The sequence below is a fragment of the Cololabis saira genome, chromosome 15, assembly GCF_033807715.1.
Source record: "Cololabis saira isolate AMF1-May2022 chromosome 15, fColSai1.1, whole genome shotgun sequence".
Classification (NCBI taxonomy): Eukaryota; Metazoa; Chordata; class Actinopteri; order Beloniformes; family Belonidae; genus Cololabis; species Cololabis saira.
This window is the reverse complement of record NC_084601.1, coordinates 10,095,423-10,113,227: the sequence shown is the minus strand read 5'-3', so window position 1 is coordinate 10,113,227 and position 17,805 is coordinate 10,095,423. Positions and strand designations below refer to the sequence as shown.

The 17,805-nt window shown below is 39.2% G+C and overlaps 2 protein-coding genes across 2 annotated transcripts; both read left to right on the top strand.

Moving 5' to 3' along the window:
- Positions 1–7,002: 7,002 nt before the first annotated feature.
- bloc1s4 (biogenesis of lysosomal organelles complex-1, subunit 4, cappuccino) lies at positions 7,003–14,220 on the top strand. Its single transcript, XM_061741823.1, has 5 exons — positions 7,003–7,395; positions 10,051–10,122; positions 10,215–10,316; positions 12,895–13,029; positions 13,223–14,220. Exons 1-5 carry the CDS (start codon positions 7,066–7,068, stop codon positions 13,319–13,321), a joined length of 738 nt encoding a protein of 245 aa, XP_061597807.1. The 5' UTR covers positions 7,003–7,065; the 3' UTR covers positions 13,322–14,220.
- Positions 14,221–14,648: 428 nt separating this feature from the next.
- Positions 14,649–17,198, top strand: LOC133461062 (nuclear transport factor 2-like). Its single transcript, XM_061741822.1, has 5 exons — positions 14,649–14,777; positions 16,106–16,226; positions 16,329–16,400; positions 16,625–16,723; positions 16,923–17,198. The coding sequence occupies exons 2-5, from the start codon at positions 16,122–16,124 to the stop codon at positions 17,037–17,039; spliced, it is 393 nt and encodes a 130-aa protein (XP_061597806.1). The 5' UTR covers positions 14,649–14,777; positions 16,106–16,121; the 3' UTR covers positions 17,040–17,198.
- Positions 17,199–17,805: the final 607 nt, after the last annotated feature.

Sequence of the window (17,805 nt, the reverse complement as noted above, 5' to 3'; positions counted from 1 at the left end):
GTGCGATATTTTAAATCGTTTGATTCAGCCCCATCTCAAACTGCACGACTAGATCGCTGAGTTCAAAAGTTAATGGTTTATGGTCTCACCCTGTACGCCCTGATGCTCTGATGCAACTCATCTGCTCACACTATACGATCATAATCCTCATGTCGGACTTCTGTTACTGGAACTGCAACGTCAAAAAGAAGTGGAAGAGGAGGAACCTCGAAGTGGGAGACACCGAAGATGCATCAGCATAAAACAAACGCGCTGCCAATTTGTGCCATTCTGTGTGGCGATAAATGAAAAAAGATTAGACGTCGTGATTGGACAAGGAATTGTCTGGGCAGACGTGGGAAATGTGGTCTTTTTTTCTGCTATTAAAACATGATTTGTAATGTGAATTTGCAACACTTTAAACTACAAATAATAGTTTTTGACGTGACATCAGAGATTGCGCATGCTCTCTGTGAAAGGATGAGTCCAATCGGGTCGTAGCTGCTTCAACTGTGCGATTCCTTCACGAGGAGCGACCAGGATTTCAATGTTTGATTGACACGTTTGATTTTCAAGCACACGATTTGTGATCGGGAGCTCGTGGTGAGGTGTTAATCTCTCGTCGTTACCCCACGTATACTGCACGAGGCACGACCAACGATTGGGTCGAAATCTGGCCCGATCCAAAAAATAGTCGCACGAGCGGAAAATCAGTTCAAAACGAGCCGACAATCGCACAGTGTCTGCCCGGCTTTAGAGCACCAGTTGCCCCTCTTAGGACACCAGTCCCTCCTCAGGGCATCAGTTACCCCTCGTATGCAAACAGCTCTAGAAAACATTCGGCCCAACTTGGGAATGACTCAAACACACCAAGCAGTCTTGGATGTTCACGCAGCCCCCAATCCCCCAGATACCAACCTGATGAGCTCTCGTGGAACGTGTGGGAAGCCGGCCCAGTCCACAGAAACCCCCCACAGAGGATGAGCTGCCGTTGACCTGTTACCAGACACTCCAGGTCAACCAGAGTTGCCCTTTGTCCACGTCCTGATTGGTCAGAGCTGTAGTGACATCACGGAGAGGACATGCAGAAAATCAGGCAGGTGGTGGTGATGTCACGGCTCATCAGTGTAGTTCTTCATTGATCAAACATGATGCATTGATACCCAAAAGCACATTCAGGGGTTCATCACCAGTTATTGTATTTTTGTTCAAACCAGATGGAGACATTTAGTGTTTTTTCCCAAGGTTCTCTGTCTTGTCAACACGGCTGTTGCATCGTCTGCACATCCATGCCACAACTTTCAGATAATTGTCACTTGTAGTGTCATAAAACATAATATGTAACCATTCTATAACAAGGTGTCCTGCTAATTAGTATCATTAAATGCAATTTGAAATTGGGGTTAAGTTTTACTCTGGAAAAAAACTTCCTCAAGCACAGACATAGTTTGACACATTTGAACTGTTCTGTGGATTCATCAATATACCACTCAGCAGTTTTTAAAGAGTATTGCTGCAGATTTGATGAAGGGCTTTAATAAAATTAATAGAATTAAGTTCTATCTCAAAATTTCTATCGTTCAAAACAAAAATAAAAAGCTTACTTAACATTTTCAGTAAAATGTTGTGGTTACTTGTTCAATGTTCACAAAATCTCAAATAATTTTCTGACAGAATTTATTTGTATGTTTCTTTAAATTGAATTAAGTTTAGATGTTTTCCTCATCAGTAACATCAGGTGCTTCCCCTAGTCTTCAGGTGTCCTGGCACAGCGATGGCTGGGGGTCCACGCTCATTCAGAACCCATGTACTTGAATGTAACCAGTAAATCACTTCATGTATGTCTCTAATGGGCCCGACGTACGAATGTCGGCTGAGTCTTGATGCAGCGGTATTTGCAGCGGTATTTGGTCCCAACAAACGTTCCCCTTTTGACTATTTAGTACACCTGCGTCAACAATGCCATTTATTCCTTCTTCTCGACGGTTTAAAGCATTTCACAACATGTCAATTATCTAAAATTCTCATAAAACAAATCTTAAGGATTTATTAGGATAATTCCATGCTTTAGTTTTTATACCATAAAGTAAAGCTTAGATTGTTTTAGTATTATACCCAACTCCATAAACTCAACTCCTCAGTTTTTACATGAATCAAACGTTCTGTTTTTACAATGTAACAGACCTGCTTCCTCCGACAACGTGTCTTTAAACCAGTTCTGAGATTTTAATCTTTGTCTATTCATCTTATCTTTGTCACAGTATTCAACAATACCATAAAGTACTTTCTGTCTTTGTTAAAGTCATTTGCTGTTAATAAATCAACTTTTAAGAATCAACTTCCTGGCTTTATTTGTCCTTATACTTTCCCTTCACCGTGACTATGAAAAGCCGCGTGACGTGTTTGTTTTTTTATTATTCTGATGCTCAAGTAAAAGAATTTTAAAAATGACTTATGTAAACTTGACATGATAACTGAAGATGGAGTGCCATTCATGCCAGTCACTGAAATCTGCAATTTAATCCAGTAAGCTTAAGTCAGGTGGAAGGGAATGTTAAAACTTTAAGGTCAGGTTTTGCTAAATAATTTGCTTCAGACATCACAACGTGTATCCGAAGGTTGAATTCCTTTGGTCAGGCACAACCAGTCCTTATCATCGTGGCTTTTAGCTGCAGCCAGCCTTCATGAGGAATGCTGTTTTATCCTGTGTTGAGGCCCAGCAGCAGCAGCAGCAGGCTTCTTTCACCCCTCTGCTAATGAATGTTTGTCAGCTTTGTTTACTCAGGATGCCACAACTCCTCAAACGGCTAATAGATCCTTGACACCAAGCTAAGCTAAGCTGCCAATCAGCAGACTGCGGGGGAAGAGCACCTAAAACCCTGTCACACGATCAATATCTGACATGATTGTTATTGTATAAGCCGAGGAAGCGCACAACACAGGCCCTTAGACTCATGTGTTGGTTCAGCACTGAGAGGTGAAAGATCAGAAAAAAAAACACACACAGGAAAGACTGAGCATCAAATTCTTTTATTACCTCACATAACTATGTAAATATTTAAATATAGAGAGTTGAGTGAGTTTAAACGTTAAATTCCTCAAAATAAACTTCTGTCACAAAAATCCTATTATTTGTATGTTTAACAACGTGATAACCGTTTTTTACGGAGCTCAGGCCTCAGCATTGAACGCCTCATCCGTCCACAGCCATGCGGTGTTCCTGACCGCCACCTGCTGGCCGACTGTGGAACGACACCCCATAGAGGGGAACCGGCTCACCTGAAGAGAAGTCTTTAGATCTACTTTCAGTTTACTTTCAGTTTATTCAGTCATGACAACACAAAACACAACACCAAAAAAAAACATTGTGCACAGCATCAACATTTCATACAAAACCAAAAATGTGTTGAACAATGACTGAAAAGGCATAGGCTGAAGCAAACTGCTTATAAAAGCCTATCCTACAGTATATTACGTGTGAATGTGTTTGAATGTGTATGAATGTTGGTGGTGGTCGGAGGGGCCGTTAGGCGCGATATGGCAGCCACGCTTCCGTCAGTCTGCCCCAGGGCAGCTGTGGCTACAGATGTAGCTTACCACCACCGGAGAGAATGTGTATGGATGAATAATGATTTCTGTAAAGCGCTCTGGGTGCCTAGAAGGGCGCTATATAAATCCAATCATTATTATTATTATTATTATTACCAACTTTCTTTTTGTGGCTACCGACCTCCAGAAAACCAAAAAGAGAATAGAAAAGCAAAGAAACAACAGAAAAGCAAAGAAACATTTACAGATAGTCAATTGCACTTATAAGCTTCAAAAATAGCTTTACAAACCATTTTCTTAAAAACCAAAAGAGAATGACATGTTTTTAAATTTATGTTGGCATCATTCCAGAATTTAACTCCAGTAATGGAGACACATCTCCTTTTCATACCTTTTTTAGCTTTTTGTACAGTGAAATTGCAGACACCTCTAAGATTATAGGGAGTTTCCTGAATTGAAAAGATCTCTAGCTTTTCTTAGTGATTCACCTTTAACCTTTGACAGAGCATCGTTATCCAGACGGTAATTGTCTCTGGAAGACGGTTAATAGATAATGTTTAGTGCCTAAATGGTCTGAATGCTGTGAAAATGATGTGGCGCGTGTGCTGTTGTCTGATCTCACCCAATTTAAGCCTCCATGGTCGATTTAGGACTGCATGAGCAGCAACTTTTATAAAGATCTGAGGCTATTCAACAGTATGTGTGGCAGCCTATAATCTCGTTAAGAAACCTCATGTATTGTTTTCTTCAATAAACTGTCCATCTGTGTGTGCTGTTCTTTAGTCACAAGATTGAACCATGTGTGGATCTGCATTTCTTTTGTTCTTCCACTAATGAATGTAGGCTGTTTTACCACAAAGTTGAGCCTTTTTTTCCTATTTGCACAGTTGCACTACAAATAAATTATATTAGGCTACACAGCGTATCCAGAACCTTCACATTGTACACACATGTGGAAATGCTCCAACACTCGCTATTAAAACTACGAGTTCTGTTCTACTCTTGATTTTAGTTCATATTTTTTTCAAGCCACATTTCTTCCTTGAAGATGATGGTTGACAACTATCCGTACCGTTTTGATTTTAACCCAGGTTTAGTAGTTTCAGCAGTGTTCTGAGTTACTTTGTTTGCTGGATGCAGACCAATGATGTTACCCATCTGAAGGAGGATAACAACTTTTCCATAACCACAAGATGCATCTTCTCAGGCGGCGGTGAAAGGAATGAGAAGCTCCTCACTGCACCAATTTGGGTGAAATAACTTGTTTCCAGCAGAAACGTATAATCAGTTCAGCACTTTTCCAGTGAGAAGCTCTTGCCTATTTGCTTAGTTAAATCCAGATGGTGATTTATTTATTCAGGCAAGGCAGTGTAAGCAGCTCGTAACCTGAATTATCCAAAATACAGGGGTGTTGAAGAAGAGAGGTCAATGAGGTAGAAGAAGTGCAAGAAAGAAGAGTTTTTAACCATTTTTTTCACCTTGATCATCACAGGGAACGTGAGATTGCTGGGAAAATACCATGGATGAAACAGCAGGGCGAGACACCGCTGCAGGACCATGTTCCTGACTCGAATGCTTACCTACACAGATTTCAGAGAACAGACAAAAGAACTTAAACAGATCAGAAGTGGGACCGGAGAGCTGCAGTGCTTGGTGACAACGTTGCTGTGAATGAGTGATGCACAATATGAGGTCAAAGAGGCTTCAAATGTGTTTTTCTCCTTTAGTCTTCATTGTAAATAACAGGAGTGAAGAACAAATGCAATTTTTAATACACACACAAACAATCAAACAGGAGCCAGTGGGAGTTTTTAAATAAAGACGTCAAAAAATGACCCACAAATGAACAGTTTTACGTGGCTTTCTTCTTTTTTTTCTTTTTCAGAGGCTATAAATGAAGGTTTTTCAGTGATTAAATGTGTCCTTGTGAATGTGAAAGAGGCTTCAAAAAACCCACTTCTCAGAATACCTGTCAAGTTTTGGATTTAAAAATAAGGGACATTTTCCGCCACCCACTCCTTCAACCAAGGTCCAGTATCTTACATTTTAAGACAGGTTTAAGAGAAATCTAAAATAACTTCCTGTCAACCACTTACAATCTACAACTTACTAGGTGCTCAGAATCTGCTAGTTCTACCTTTGTTGACACTGAAATACTGTGGACATTCCTATGTATGTAATTCCTATAATAAAATCTAAATTAAAACACAAAAGGGAATTAAAGCACAGTTATTTATTTAAAATATTTTCAGTGTATATACACATTGATTGTCTTCAAGTGAAACATTTACATGTTCTTTTAATTTGTCATTTTCACTTATGTGGCTCTCTGGTATTAATGACTGATGACACAGACGCATGTTTCTGAGCTCCATCCTGCTCCTCGTTAGGGAAAGTAAATTCGGTTTCCCGTTTTTACAGATATTTACACAAAGTCTTCGCTTTTTTGGAAGAAATGTTTTCTCTCTCGTTTCCTCCATCCATCTGACTTGTTGTTCCGAGTTTGTTCCCGTGTTCCCACTAACCTCGCGAGAACTGCCACCCAGGCTACAGCAGGTGGCAGTTCTCGCGAGGTTAGTGACAATTCCGTTTGGAGAGGCACAGGAATGCTTTTTAAAAATTATTACATTATAAAACGGGAAAATTACGGGAAAATACTAATACAGGAGGACGTCGGGAAAGGGGGGGTAAAATACGGTAGTTTCCCGGCCAAAACGGGAGACTTGACAGGTTGTTTTTTCTTTTTTAATTCTTTATTTAAATCTTTAAATACAATGAAAAATTAAGAACAAAGGTAACATACAAACACAGATATTCCAACACCATATTGAAAAGAAATAAAAAAAGAATATTTAAAGGACAGGACAGTTGAATGTAAATTAAAAGGATAAATACAAATAAAAACAACATAATGTGTGAGAGTAGGAACAAATTGAGCGATTTACGGATGCCGATGGTCTTTTGTGCCTTTGTGTTTTTTGATGAGTAAATTGTCCTTATATATTAATCAAGTTCTTTTTTGAGTACAAGGAGTTCAGGCTTTCTGTGGATGAATTTGCACTTGTGTATGTGAAATTTAGCTAAAAATAAAGACAGATTAATAAAAAACCTATCTTTGTGATTAAATTATGAAAACCAAAAATAACATTCTTAAAATAAAGATGAAAATCAGAAAAGACAGAATCACCAATATACTTGTGGAAGTCCCTCCAGAATTTATAAGTGAATTCACATGACCAGAATAAGTGAGAATATATCTCAGGATGCCTTTGGCAGAAAGAACAATTAACATCTATATCCTTCTTAAATTTTGATTAATATTGTTTTGCGGGGTAGAATATGTGTGTCAGGGAGACTTGACAGGTATTGCTCCTCAGAAAATCTCTCGGTGACGTCACTGACAGGCTATACGCTTTTCACCTCCTTGTTGCGAAGTTGTACATTTTTGACCCCTGCAGCTCTCCGTCCGCCCCGCAGGACACGTGTCCCGGTCAGGTGACGGGACCAAACACGGCAGCAACCCTGACGCTGGTGGACATGGAGCAGCAGCGGCTGGACAGACTGGACCGGGTGGACAGGGTGGGCCTCCTGTCCCCCCTGGAGGAGTCCAGCGCGGAGATCAGCAGAGACAGCGGCATCGTGTCGCAGAGCGCCAGCAGCCTGTCCGTGGTGAGCGACGTGCTGAGCAGCGGGACGGTGTCGCACAGCGCCAGCTTCGGCGCCGCCGCGGCGGCCGCGGCCGCTGACGGCGTCTCCCGCAGCGCCAGCCTCGACCCGGACCGCTACGAGCCGGAGCAGGACGACGAGGTCCCCAAACTCACCGCCCTCGACTACTCGTCCTACGTGAGGGTCACGGCCGGGGAGGAGGTGGGTTAGTCCGGCAGAGCCCCATGCAGAGCCGCCCACGGCGCAGCCGCACTGAAGTCAGCTGCTGTTTGAGTGGGGTTGTTATGTTATTGTCATATACTGTAGATGGAGGGGTAGATGATGTGATGGGGGGATATATACCAGGCTTTTATCGTAGATGGGGGGTGGTACCGTATATGAGGAGGGGGGGTACCGGGTTCCAGGTACCGGTGTTGTGCCAAAAAGTGATTGCCTGCCAGAATCTGATTTCTGGCCGCGGGCGCGCGCACAGCTCTCTCAAACATGTAATAACATCATAGTAGAGTAGCCAAAAATTGTACTCGAGTAAAAATACTGTTACTTCAGAATAATATGACTCAAGTAGAAGTAAAAAGTAGTCATCCAAATAATTACTTGAGTAAAAGTAAAAAAGTACTTGGTGAAAAAACTACTCAAGTACTGAGTAACTGTTGAGTAACGTCTGATTTATTTTTTTAACACAACCATTCAAACAGACAAAAGTACAAAATAATCATCTTCAGGCAAATTAAATCAATAAAATTAATTAAAATTAATAAAAAATAAAACAGCTTAAATTAGAATAATCTTAAAGTAAATTCAAGTACTTTAATAATTAATAACAGAATAAAAAAATTAATTAAGCACAAGTAGCACAAAATGTCAAGCCTTTGTATTTTTCTTTTTTAACCAGGCAGAACTAGAACAAGCCCATGAACTCATAGAAACTCTGTGTGTGTTTATGAGTCTGTGTATATGTGACAAAACATGCAAAAACAAACATTTTTTCCAAAGAAACACCCAGTGATGTCATGAGATTGACGCGTACGCGGATAAAAGGGATAAAAGAAAAGTAACAGCTCAACGTAGCCTAATGTAGCGGAGTAAGAGTAACAGTTTCTTCTTCACAAATCTACTCAAGTAAAAGTAAAAGAATAGTGATTCAAAACTACTCCTAAAAGTATAACATTTCCCAAAACTTACTCAAGTAAATGTAACGGAGTAAATGTAACTCGTTACTACCCACCTCTGAATAACATTGACTGGTTGAAACTAACTGTTGAGCAAAGGTTGAAAGATCAATTCCTGCAAAAATGGCGAAGTGAACTCTATAGGATGACATCATGTGATATTTATGTAGAGATTAAGCAAGAGTTTAACCTAGAACAGTACTTATTGGGTCAAAATCAAAAGTATAGACAGGCCATTTGTAATTTTAGTGCGAATAACAGTATAATACCAAAAGTCACTGTAAGGTATAAAGGTTTGTATAGAAGTCAGAGATTCTGTAACCTCTGTAACATCAACTGTATTGGAGATGAGTTTCATATTTTGTTTGAATGTAAAATGTAAATATAATGAATCTCAAACAAAAATACTTACCAAAGTATTATACAAACCGACCATCTATGTTTAAATTGATTTTGTTACTTCAATCTAATAAGTTAAATGTTATTTATAAATTAGGCGCCTTTTTAAGGCTCTTCCTCGGTTTAAATGATTTTTATTTTTACTTTTTTTTTTTTTTTTTTTCCAAATTGAGTATTTTGGTTGAATATGTACAGCCTGCCACTTGCTACAAATGTACAAATGTTTGTGTTCTGTGCTCCATACCATGTGATCATGGTCGTGAGTTAAAATAAATGATTGATTGATAGTGCTAAAACGTCAGATTTTCAGATTATGAAGCTCAAGAACGAGATCAAATCATATTTAGGTAGAAACAACCTTTCATTAACTGTATTTGGCCTTCAATCAATTTTTGGCAGGTAAAAAGACCCATTTTCAGGTGAGAAATCAGATTCTGGCTACTTTGTGGTGTTGCGGATGCACACAGTCGATTTTCAAAGTTTGCATCATTTCTTGCACGATGTAAAATTGATAATATGGGAGTATTTTATCCTTCAAAATACACTACCCATGACATGAATTGCATTACACTTTGTGAACATTATACGATAAAGAGAAAAAAAAGAAATTGTATTGCTTTATTTGATATTGATTCAGTCGATTCACCTTTATTTAGCCAGGCAGGTCATTAAGAACACGTTCTTATTTACAATAATGGCCTGGCAAGAGACAAGGACCACTTGGGGGAAAAGGAAGTGGTTTAGGGAGTAAAACACAGTAAAATTGTAGCTCTGGAAAGGTAGAAAACCATTAGGTAACATTTTTTGGCAAAGCAGCAGAAATTGGCAGACACCGGGCTTCCCTCTAGATGGGGGGGGTGGTACTGGGCTTTTCTCGTAGATCTGATACCAGGACTCTCATTTTCCAATTACGGTAATTAGTTCAGATAAACTAAAGAGTGTCTGGCAGCAACTCCGACATATTTAGGACAATTCCTCTGACATGGAGGACAGAAACTTGCACTTCCCTCCATCTCAGACACAGTTGGTTCTAAATGTGGGAACATTTATGTTTTACTGGAGCTGTGTGATGATCTGGCTCATCAGCACTCACGAGGGGCATTAAGTGGACACGCGTGACACCAGCTCCGACTAACAGAGCCTGCAGAAAGACAAAGACCTCATTCTGATTAAATTCATAAGCACGTGTGGGGTCGACTGTTCATGCTGTTGTCGTATGTGACTTTGGGCTTTGCTTCCAGCCGTTTGTCATCCAATCATTGTGCCTCTCTTGTAATACAACCACCAGATCCTGTGCTTGGAGAAAAGCTTGGAGGAAATGCTGACGAGAGTAGACGAGTTTGTTGGGATGCTGGACATGGTGAGCTGGGCTGGTTGTTGGATGTTTACGTATAGTCGTGTTTATTCTGCACCTCACTGAGTCTGTTGCATTGTTTCCTGTTTCCTCCTCAGATTCGTAACGATACTTCCCAGATAGTGAATGAAAATCTACCTCAAATCCAACAGAAGTCCGATGAAATGAGACACATTTATAAAAAGATTGATAAGTTGGAGGTAAGTTTATTGTTGTAGTGCTTTGGGAACACATTCTCGTCCTCCAGACATTCACATCATTGGTATACCAACATAGAACATCAGATGGTCACTTATCAGAAGCTTATGAAGTGAATTAATTTTCATTTATCTGGTCATCTCCTGATGTCAAAATTAGATTAGTACAATCTCAGATGAACAACAACACATGACATATTAAACTGTGATCCTTTTTCAGCCACCATTTGTTTCCCCTCAATAAATGTTTATATCTCATGTGCTACTGTTCATCTGTTAAATTAGTTTCTGGGAAGGATGAGATCCTTTTTAAGTGAACACATTGTAAAATACAGTTGTTTTGCATCACCCATCTACATCATTTCTGCCCCGACTGAAGTATTATTGTTAACCAGAGCAGTCATGTGGGGCAGGAAATTAACTTTTGGTCCACATGTGACCTGTCTCAGTGACGAGTAGATTTCAAAATCTAGCAGCCACTCAAATGTTTTGTTTTTTTGTTTTTTTCTTCACCAGCATTGTGTAAATGGAGGTTAAAAATAGTGCAATAAATGCTCTAACACTGAAGAACAATACTTTGGCAAAGGGCAGATTTTTATTTCATTAAGTAAACGGCAAAGAAACTAAGCTTGATTAAAGATAAACGGAGCAGAGCGTTCTCTTCCTGCGCTCTAGGAGCTCTTAAACTCCTCGTCCAAGACTACCTCTGGTCATAAACGGCGATATCTCTCTAACTTGCTAACACTAAGGCCGCGTTCAGACTGCAGGCAAATCTGATATATATCTGATACCTTCTCATATCCGATTTTCAGGGCTGACTGTCCACACTGTGTTTAGCAAGTGTCCAAATCGGATCTGGCTCTGTTCAGACTGGGCCACATCATTGACTGATCTGACGGGTTGCCGTAGCAACGACGTCGGAGCGGAGGCGTCACCCAGCGCGTGTATTGTGTGAAGTCATGTAATAATAACAATATGGAGCCAGCTCCCATGCTGTTCCATACCTGTAAAGCTGGGCATACACTGTGCAATATTTTAAATCGTTTGAGACTGCCCCATCTCACTCTAATCCTCCCGTCGGACCTCTGTTACTGGAACTCGAGGCTGGTTTTGGGGCAAACCGTGCGTCCTGCCCACCCGATCAAAGGTTATGGGGATCCTTTATTTTTTTTATACATTTATTTTTTTTATATATATAAAAAAAAAATCAAAATATCTGTACCGTTTCTGATTGGGTCGGCACTGCGCATCATTTTTAGACATAACAATGAACGCATACCGCAAAAGTTGTGTCTCGGCGGAGGGACCCGGCGTCAAAGAGAAAAGTGTTCAGAACAAAACCACCAGCAAACTAACAAACCAACCAACAAAGCTCAGAGTTAACAAAACGAACCAGCAATGATGAACAACTGGCAGCTGATGAGCTGACAGGCTGCAGGTTCAGGCTCTCAGCGCGACTGATAGGAAGATATGAAGGCTGATTTATGGTTCCGCGTTACACCAACGCAGACCTACGGCGTAGGGTACGCGGGGACCCGCACCGTACGTGGAAATGCGGTCTTTTTTTCTGCTATTAAAACATGTTGTAATGTGAATTTGCAACACTTAAACTACAAATAATAGTTTTTGACGTGACATCAGAGATTGTACATGCTCTCTGTGAAAGGATGAGTAGCTCCACAACTGGAAATGGGCGGGTGGTTTGGAGCGTCTGGGACAGTCATATCCGATCTGAGTGTTTGGAGCTGTTCAGACTGACACGCATCTGCCCAAATGCGATAGTGATCGGATATGAAACTACCTCCCGGAGGTGGTTTCGATCTGGTTTGCAAAAATCGGATCTCATGCGGTTTGGGACTGTTCAGACTTCAAAAGAGTCATCCAGTTTCAATCTGGATGGGCTAAAAATCGGATATTTGCCTGCAGTCTGAACGCGGCCTAAATACAATGTAATTAGGTTTTTCATTTTATAAGGAAAAACGCTTTTTGAATTTTCACTTCTGGGTATTCCTCCAGCTACACACTCTTTTTAACTCCTGCTGCGTCGGGCCACATCTGTTTTATGAATAAAAAGAGGGAGACAAAAACAAGTGGTCCAAGGTGGTTTTCCTTTTCGTTCATTGTGCATTTAATGCAAAAGAGATGCTGATGTGTCGCTACGTTACCATGGTAACCTGGCAGACCCATTGTGTGTCACTTAAAAGGTCCAAACAAAACAAACAGTTGCTGAATGCAGTGTCCATCAGCTGTACCCCCATTCCTGGGAGTGGGGTTTTAAGACTGTTATAGGATCTGTGACAAGTTTGTCCCATAGATACTAAAGAAATTTGAATTTCTAGTCTGATTAAACAGCATTCAACTAATGTCTGACTTGTATTTTATTTTTCATTCATTACTGATATTCAGAGTTCAGTTTCTCATTTAAAGGAAAATGTTGGTGCTCCTTCAAAAACAACTGAAGACAGATTTTCTTTGTACATTTGTATTCTTTTATAACAATTAAGCATGTTTGTTTTTACTCAAGTGAAATCTGATGGAAAAATAAATTATGAGTTACCATCTTACCCTGGGGTTCCTGCAGGCCTTCGTGAAAATGGTCGGAGCGAACGTCAACGCGATGGAGGAGCAGGTCACGCAGGCCGAGGGAGAACTAGGAACACTACCGAGTGCTTTCAAGAAGATCCTCCGCACAATGAGCGTCCCTGGCTTCTTAAATGTAAGATTTAATTCATGCAGTTGAGAATTTATTGTTTTAAATGATCCGACTGCATTTGAAATCTACGAGTGAAGTTTAGGCATCAGAGTTAAACAGGTACAGTTTTGCTCACAAAGTATTTTCCAATCCTACAGATCAGTTATGATCGGTCCTATCAAACGGTGAAGTTTAACGTTTGTCTTTTCAATCACAGAAACAGGCCAGCCCACGAAGACAAGCGGCACACCAACATCAAGAGATCCCCAGCGTCTTCAGGACTGATGATTATTTCACAGCGCAGCCAGAACCGTGACCTCGTGGGACACGGACACTTAAAACACAGCTCAGTTCTAACTGATGAGGCCTCGCGGGTGAAGACGACCTTTACTGCCATCCTTTTGGACGAGGATCTATCGGTCCAGTGGCCTCAACAAAGCAATAGTAGCCTTTCCAAACAATTCACTGGAACTCAAGCGTGTGAAGACATCTCCATTTTTGAGTGTCATTTCCTGGCAGCAACAAGCACTGAACTGTAGAAACATGATTTTAAAAGTGCCTAAATGGGTCTTTTGTCTTTTCAATTTTGTTTTCTTAACGTTTCAATGTCACACATTAGAACAAGTCAGGAGGACAAAATCATCCTGCAGAGTAAGACGGTACATTCAGAATTGGTGTGAAGACCTTTAAATGTTATACATGAAAAATTAACCCAGTTTTTTAAATATACATTTGCATATCTGTCAATGGTGTTTATAATGACCTGCACGCTGTTATGAACTGATCTGTATTCCTTCATGTCACTCTTCCCAAGCAATATTGATCTTATATGATTAAGAATTTAATGTCTTCCATTTCAAACTGTTTACTTTATATCTAGCTTTATTTTACTGGCTGTGGATGACAGCTGTCCCACTGACAGAACGCTAAATTATTGATGGCACCCTTTTCAGAAAAGCACATGCACAAAGATGAGTTGTTTTAGATTCATAAGTCAGTGACGAGCCAAGGATTAACATGTGATTTAATTGTTCTCCGATCTTGGATTGGATGCAGAATCTTGGATCTCAGTGACGTGGCCCGAACACGAGCAACAAGGTCACAAGTGGTCACAGCTATGTTTGATTACATGCCAAAACGGGATGGTAAAGATGTATAATTGACATGTTCATTTAGGTTTACATTTTTAAAATTATTAAATTTATTTAAGAAGCTCTTTGTTTCACATTCATTTATTACTTTTAATGCTCAAATTAAAAAAAAAAAAAAAAAAAGTTTCACTCAGAGCAGTTAAGTTTAGTTTACCAGCTTTGAAATATAAGATTTATTTTACTCTTCCTCTTTTTTACGGTCTTCTCATTCAAACAAATGGGGAAGTGTGTCCAAACTTTTGGTCTGTACTGTAAATGAGACCTACTAGCGTCACTCAATGTTAAACTAAATTTAGAAAATAGAAAAGAAACATTGTATTTGTCTTGTTTTGAAGTTCTTTCTTCAATTATATTTATAAAGAAGTAAGTTACAAATGTATTTAAAGAAAAAAAAAAACCTAATCCAGTTTTGTGACTGGGTATTTTGCTCAGGCTTTATTTAGCCCCCAATAGGATCAAATTACCTTAAACCGTGTAATAAGGATCTCGACCGTGATTGGTCAGCTGGCGATGACGTAGCATGCGTGTCACATCCGGAAGCGGGAAACGCGGGGTTGGTTTAAGTTAACTTCATCTGACTTCCCCCACTGTGTAAAGAAGTACATTAAACTCACCAACACGGTAAAGTACTGATTAAATGTATAACTTTTCTCTTGGGTATGATTTTTTTTTACCGTCTTTCGTTAGGGAAAGCCCTGTGGAAAAACGAAACTGTTTAAAAACGGCGACGTCTCGCCAACAATGCTGGTCAATAAATGGCGATTATTTTTCCCCGTAGACCAGTCAAAGATCATATTATCAGTTAAATGTAATTATGTGTTACAGTGTGTACTCTTCGCGTGATCGTAACTTGATCAGATGATATAAATCATGATTAATCAACAGTGTGAGCATCAGGGCCTTAATGGCAGCTAGTTCTGTAGCATTAACACACTTGTCATAACACGTGCTGTTTGTGGCCTGAGAACACACTTTTGTTATTGTAATGAAACCGAAACTCTTACTGTATTTGTGTTATTGGACCATCTCATAGTTTCTTCAATCCGAGCCTGGATCAAGGGTTAAAACTCGGGGTTAAAACTGTTAAAGTCCAAGCCCGCCACGAAACTAAGCAGCATAAAAGTAAAGGTGCAAGTGGATCGTGATTAAGTGTTTTATGATCAGGTCCATCAGGACCAAAACCACCAGGCACTTGAACAGTTTTTCCCAAAATAAATCTCAGCCCCCCCACACAACCTGCGCTCCTAAAAGACACTTAAAGAACACTTTATTTCATTTTTCATTCCTCTCATCTTGTAAATACTTCATATTACAGGACTGTCTCAGAAAATTAGAATATTGTGATAAAGTCCTTTATTTTCTGTAATGCAATTTAAAAAAACAAAAATGTCATACATTCTGGATTCATTACAAATCAACTGAAATATTGCAAGCCTTTTATTATTTTAATATTGCTGATCATGGCTTACAGCTTAAGAGAACTCAAATATCCTATCTCAAAAAAATTAGAATATTCTGGGAATCTTAATCTTAAACTGTAAACCATAATCAGCAATATTAAAATAATAACAGGCTTGCAATATTTCAGTTGATTTGTAATGAATCCAGAATGTATGACATTTATGTTTTTTTAATTGCATTACAGAAAATAAAGAACTTTATCCCAATATTCTAATTTTCTGAGAAAGTCCTGTACATACACATTATATATTTTTGATTTACATATTATATTGTTACTATTTTTATTTCTAATTGTTATTTTATTGCTCAGTGGTGCTGTTTTTACCAGGTCAAATTCCTGTGTACATTGTACATTTAGCGAAATAAAGAGATTTCTAATTATTTATTTTTTTATTGGACTCTTTGTAATTCAAATGTTAAAACACAAGATTAATGAACTACTGTGAACTTTGACATCTCTTCTCTTCACTTCCTCGACTCTTCTGCAGGTTTGAAGCTACACACATGGCTGCTGATAAAGAATTATGGCAGAAGATTGGAGAGGGGTTTGTCCAGGAATATTATAACCAGTTTGACAATACCAACAGGATGGGACTTGCCAACCTATATGTAGGTCTTTCAGTGCAACAGCACGTTTTAAATTGATTAAATAAATTATATGTATACATTTGCTGACAACCCATCTCTTTTTTTTTTTCCGTTCCTCGTCAGTCTCCTGATGCTTGCTTGACATGGGAAGGATCTCCGTTTCAGGGGAGAGAAGCAATTGCTGGCAAGCTCGTAGTAAGCATCTTTTCATAGATGATTGATGTTAATCAAAATCCTTAAAAAGTAGACATGTTGTCCTTAATTCCAATCTTCTTTGTGAATAAGTGCCTGTATTTGTGTCCTTACTGTGCAAATATTTAGTTACTTTGGATTAATGTTTCTACCGTATTTCTAGCAAATAACTCATGAATTAGCAGCTGCTGTTCATTCAACTAATTATATTTGTTTCCAATCCACAGAGCCTGCCTTTCAAGCGCATTAAGCACATAATCACAGAACAAGACTTTCAACCGACAATAGACAGTTGTATCCTCATCATGGTCTTTGGACAGTTACAGGTATATGTGGACATACAGCAGAAAATAAGCTCCCATTCACTTGCCTGCTTCATCTCATTATCATTGTCAGTTGGCTGAAGAGCATTTTGAAACTTTAAACACACAATTAAAACAAAGCTGCTTTAATCTTAACATGCTTTTATTCTGGTTTATTTCATGAATGCATTTTCTCCTATTTCTAATATCTCTTTTGCAACAGGCTGATGACGACCCACCCATGGCTTTTCATCAGGTATTCATGCTGAAGTCCGCGAACTGTGCATGGGCGTGCACAAATGATGTCTTTCGACTGGGTGTACACAACATACCAGTGTAGCTATATCTTTATATTTTTATGGAAATACGACCATCTCACCGGCTATATGTGTGTTCATTTTCTCCATGTTTACAATAGATGAGTAAGCTGCTTGTTATGTGTAATTAAAATTGAATATACTTAACATCATTCCTGTCAAATAAAATGATTCATTACTCATCTGTTGTCTCTTTTTTGTCTACTTCCACATGTTTTGCTACGTTTTACTCATGCATACCTGTCAAGTCTCCTGTTTTCGCCGGGAAACTACCGTATTTTACCCCTCTTTCCCACGGTCCTCCCGTATTAGTATTTTCCCGTAAATTTCCCGTTTTATAATATAATAATTTTTTAAAAGCATTCCTGTGTCTCTCCAAACTGAATTGTCAACTAACCTTGCAAGAACTGCCACCTGATGTAGCCTAGTTGGCAGTTCTCGCGAGGTTAGTGGGAACACAGGAACAAACTCAGCACAACAAATCAGATGGATTTTCTGCTAAAAAAAAGCAAAGACTTTGTGTAAATATCTGTAAAAATGGGATACCGAATTTACTTTCCTAAAGAGGAGCAGGATGGAGCTCAGAAACATGCGTCTCTGTGTCATCAGAGTGAATGCCAGAGAGCACATGAGTGAAAATGACAAATTAAAAGAACATGTAGATGTTTCACTTGAAGACAATCAATGTGTATATACACTGAAAATATTTAAAATAAGTGTGCTTTAATTCCCTTTTGTGTTTTCATTTAGGCTCTATTATAGGAATTACATACATAGGAATGTCCACAG

Excerpts from the sequence above, each read along its gene's own strand:
- bloc1s4 (XM_061741823.1), top strand. The coding sequence starts at position 7,066 with ATGGAGCAGCAGCGGCTGGACAGACTGGACCGGGTGGACAGGGTGGGC. Across the intron at positions 10,123-10,214 it reads TTGTTGGGATGCTGGACATG|ATTCGTAACGATACTTCCCA; the intron begins GTGAGCTGGGCT and ends TTTCCTCCTCAG. Across the intron at positions 13,030-13,222 it reads GCGTCCCTGGCTTCTTAAAT|AAACAGGCCAGCCCACGAAG; the intron begins GTAAGATTTAAT and ends TTTCAATCACAG.
- LOC133461062 (XM_061741822.1), top strand. The coding sequence starts at position 16,122 with ATGGCTGCTGATAAAGAATTATGGCAGAAGATTGGAGAGGGGTTTGTC. Across the intron at positions 16,227-16,328 it reads TGGGACTTGCCAACCTATAT|TCTCCTGATGCTTGCTTGAC; the intron begins GTAGGTCTTTCA and ends GTTCCTCGTCAG. Across the intron at positions 16,724-16,922 it reads TGGTCTTTGGACAGTTACAG|GCTGATGACGACCCACCCAT; the intron begins GTATATGTGGAC and ends CTTTTGCAACAG.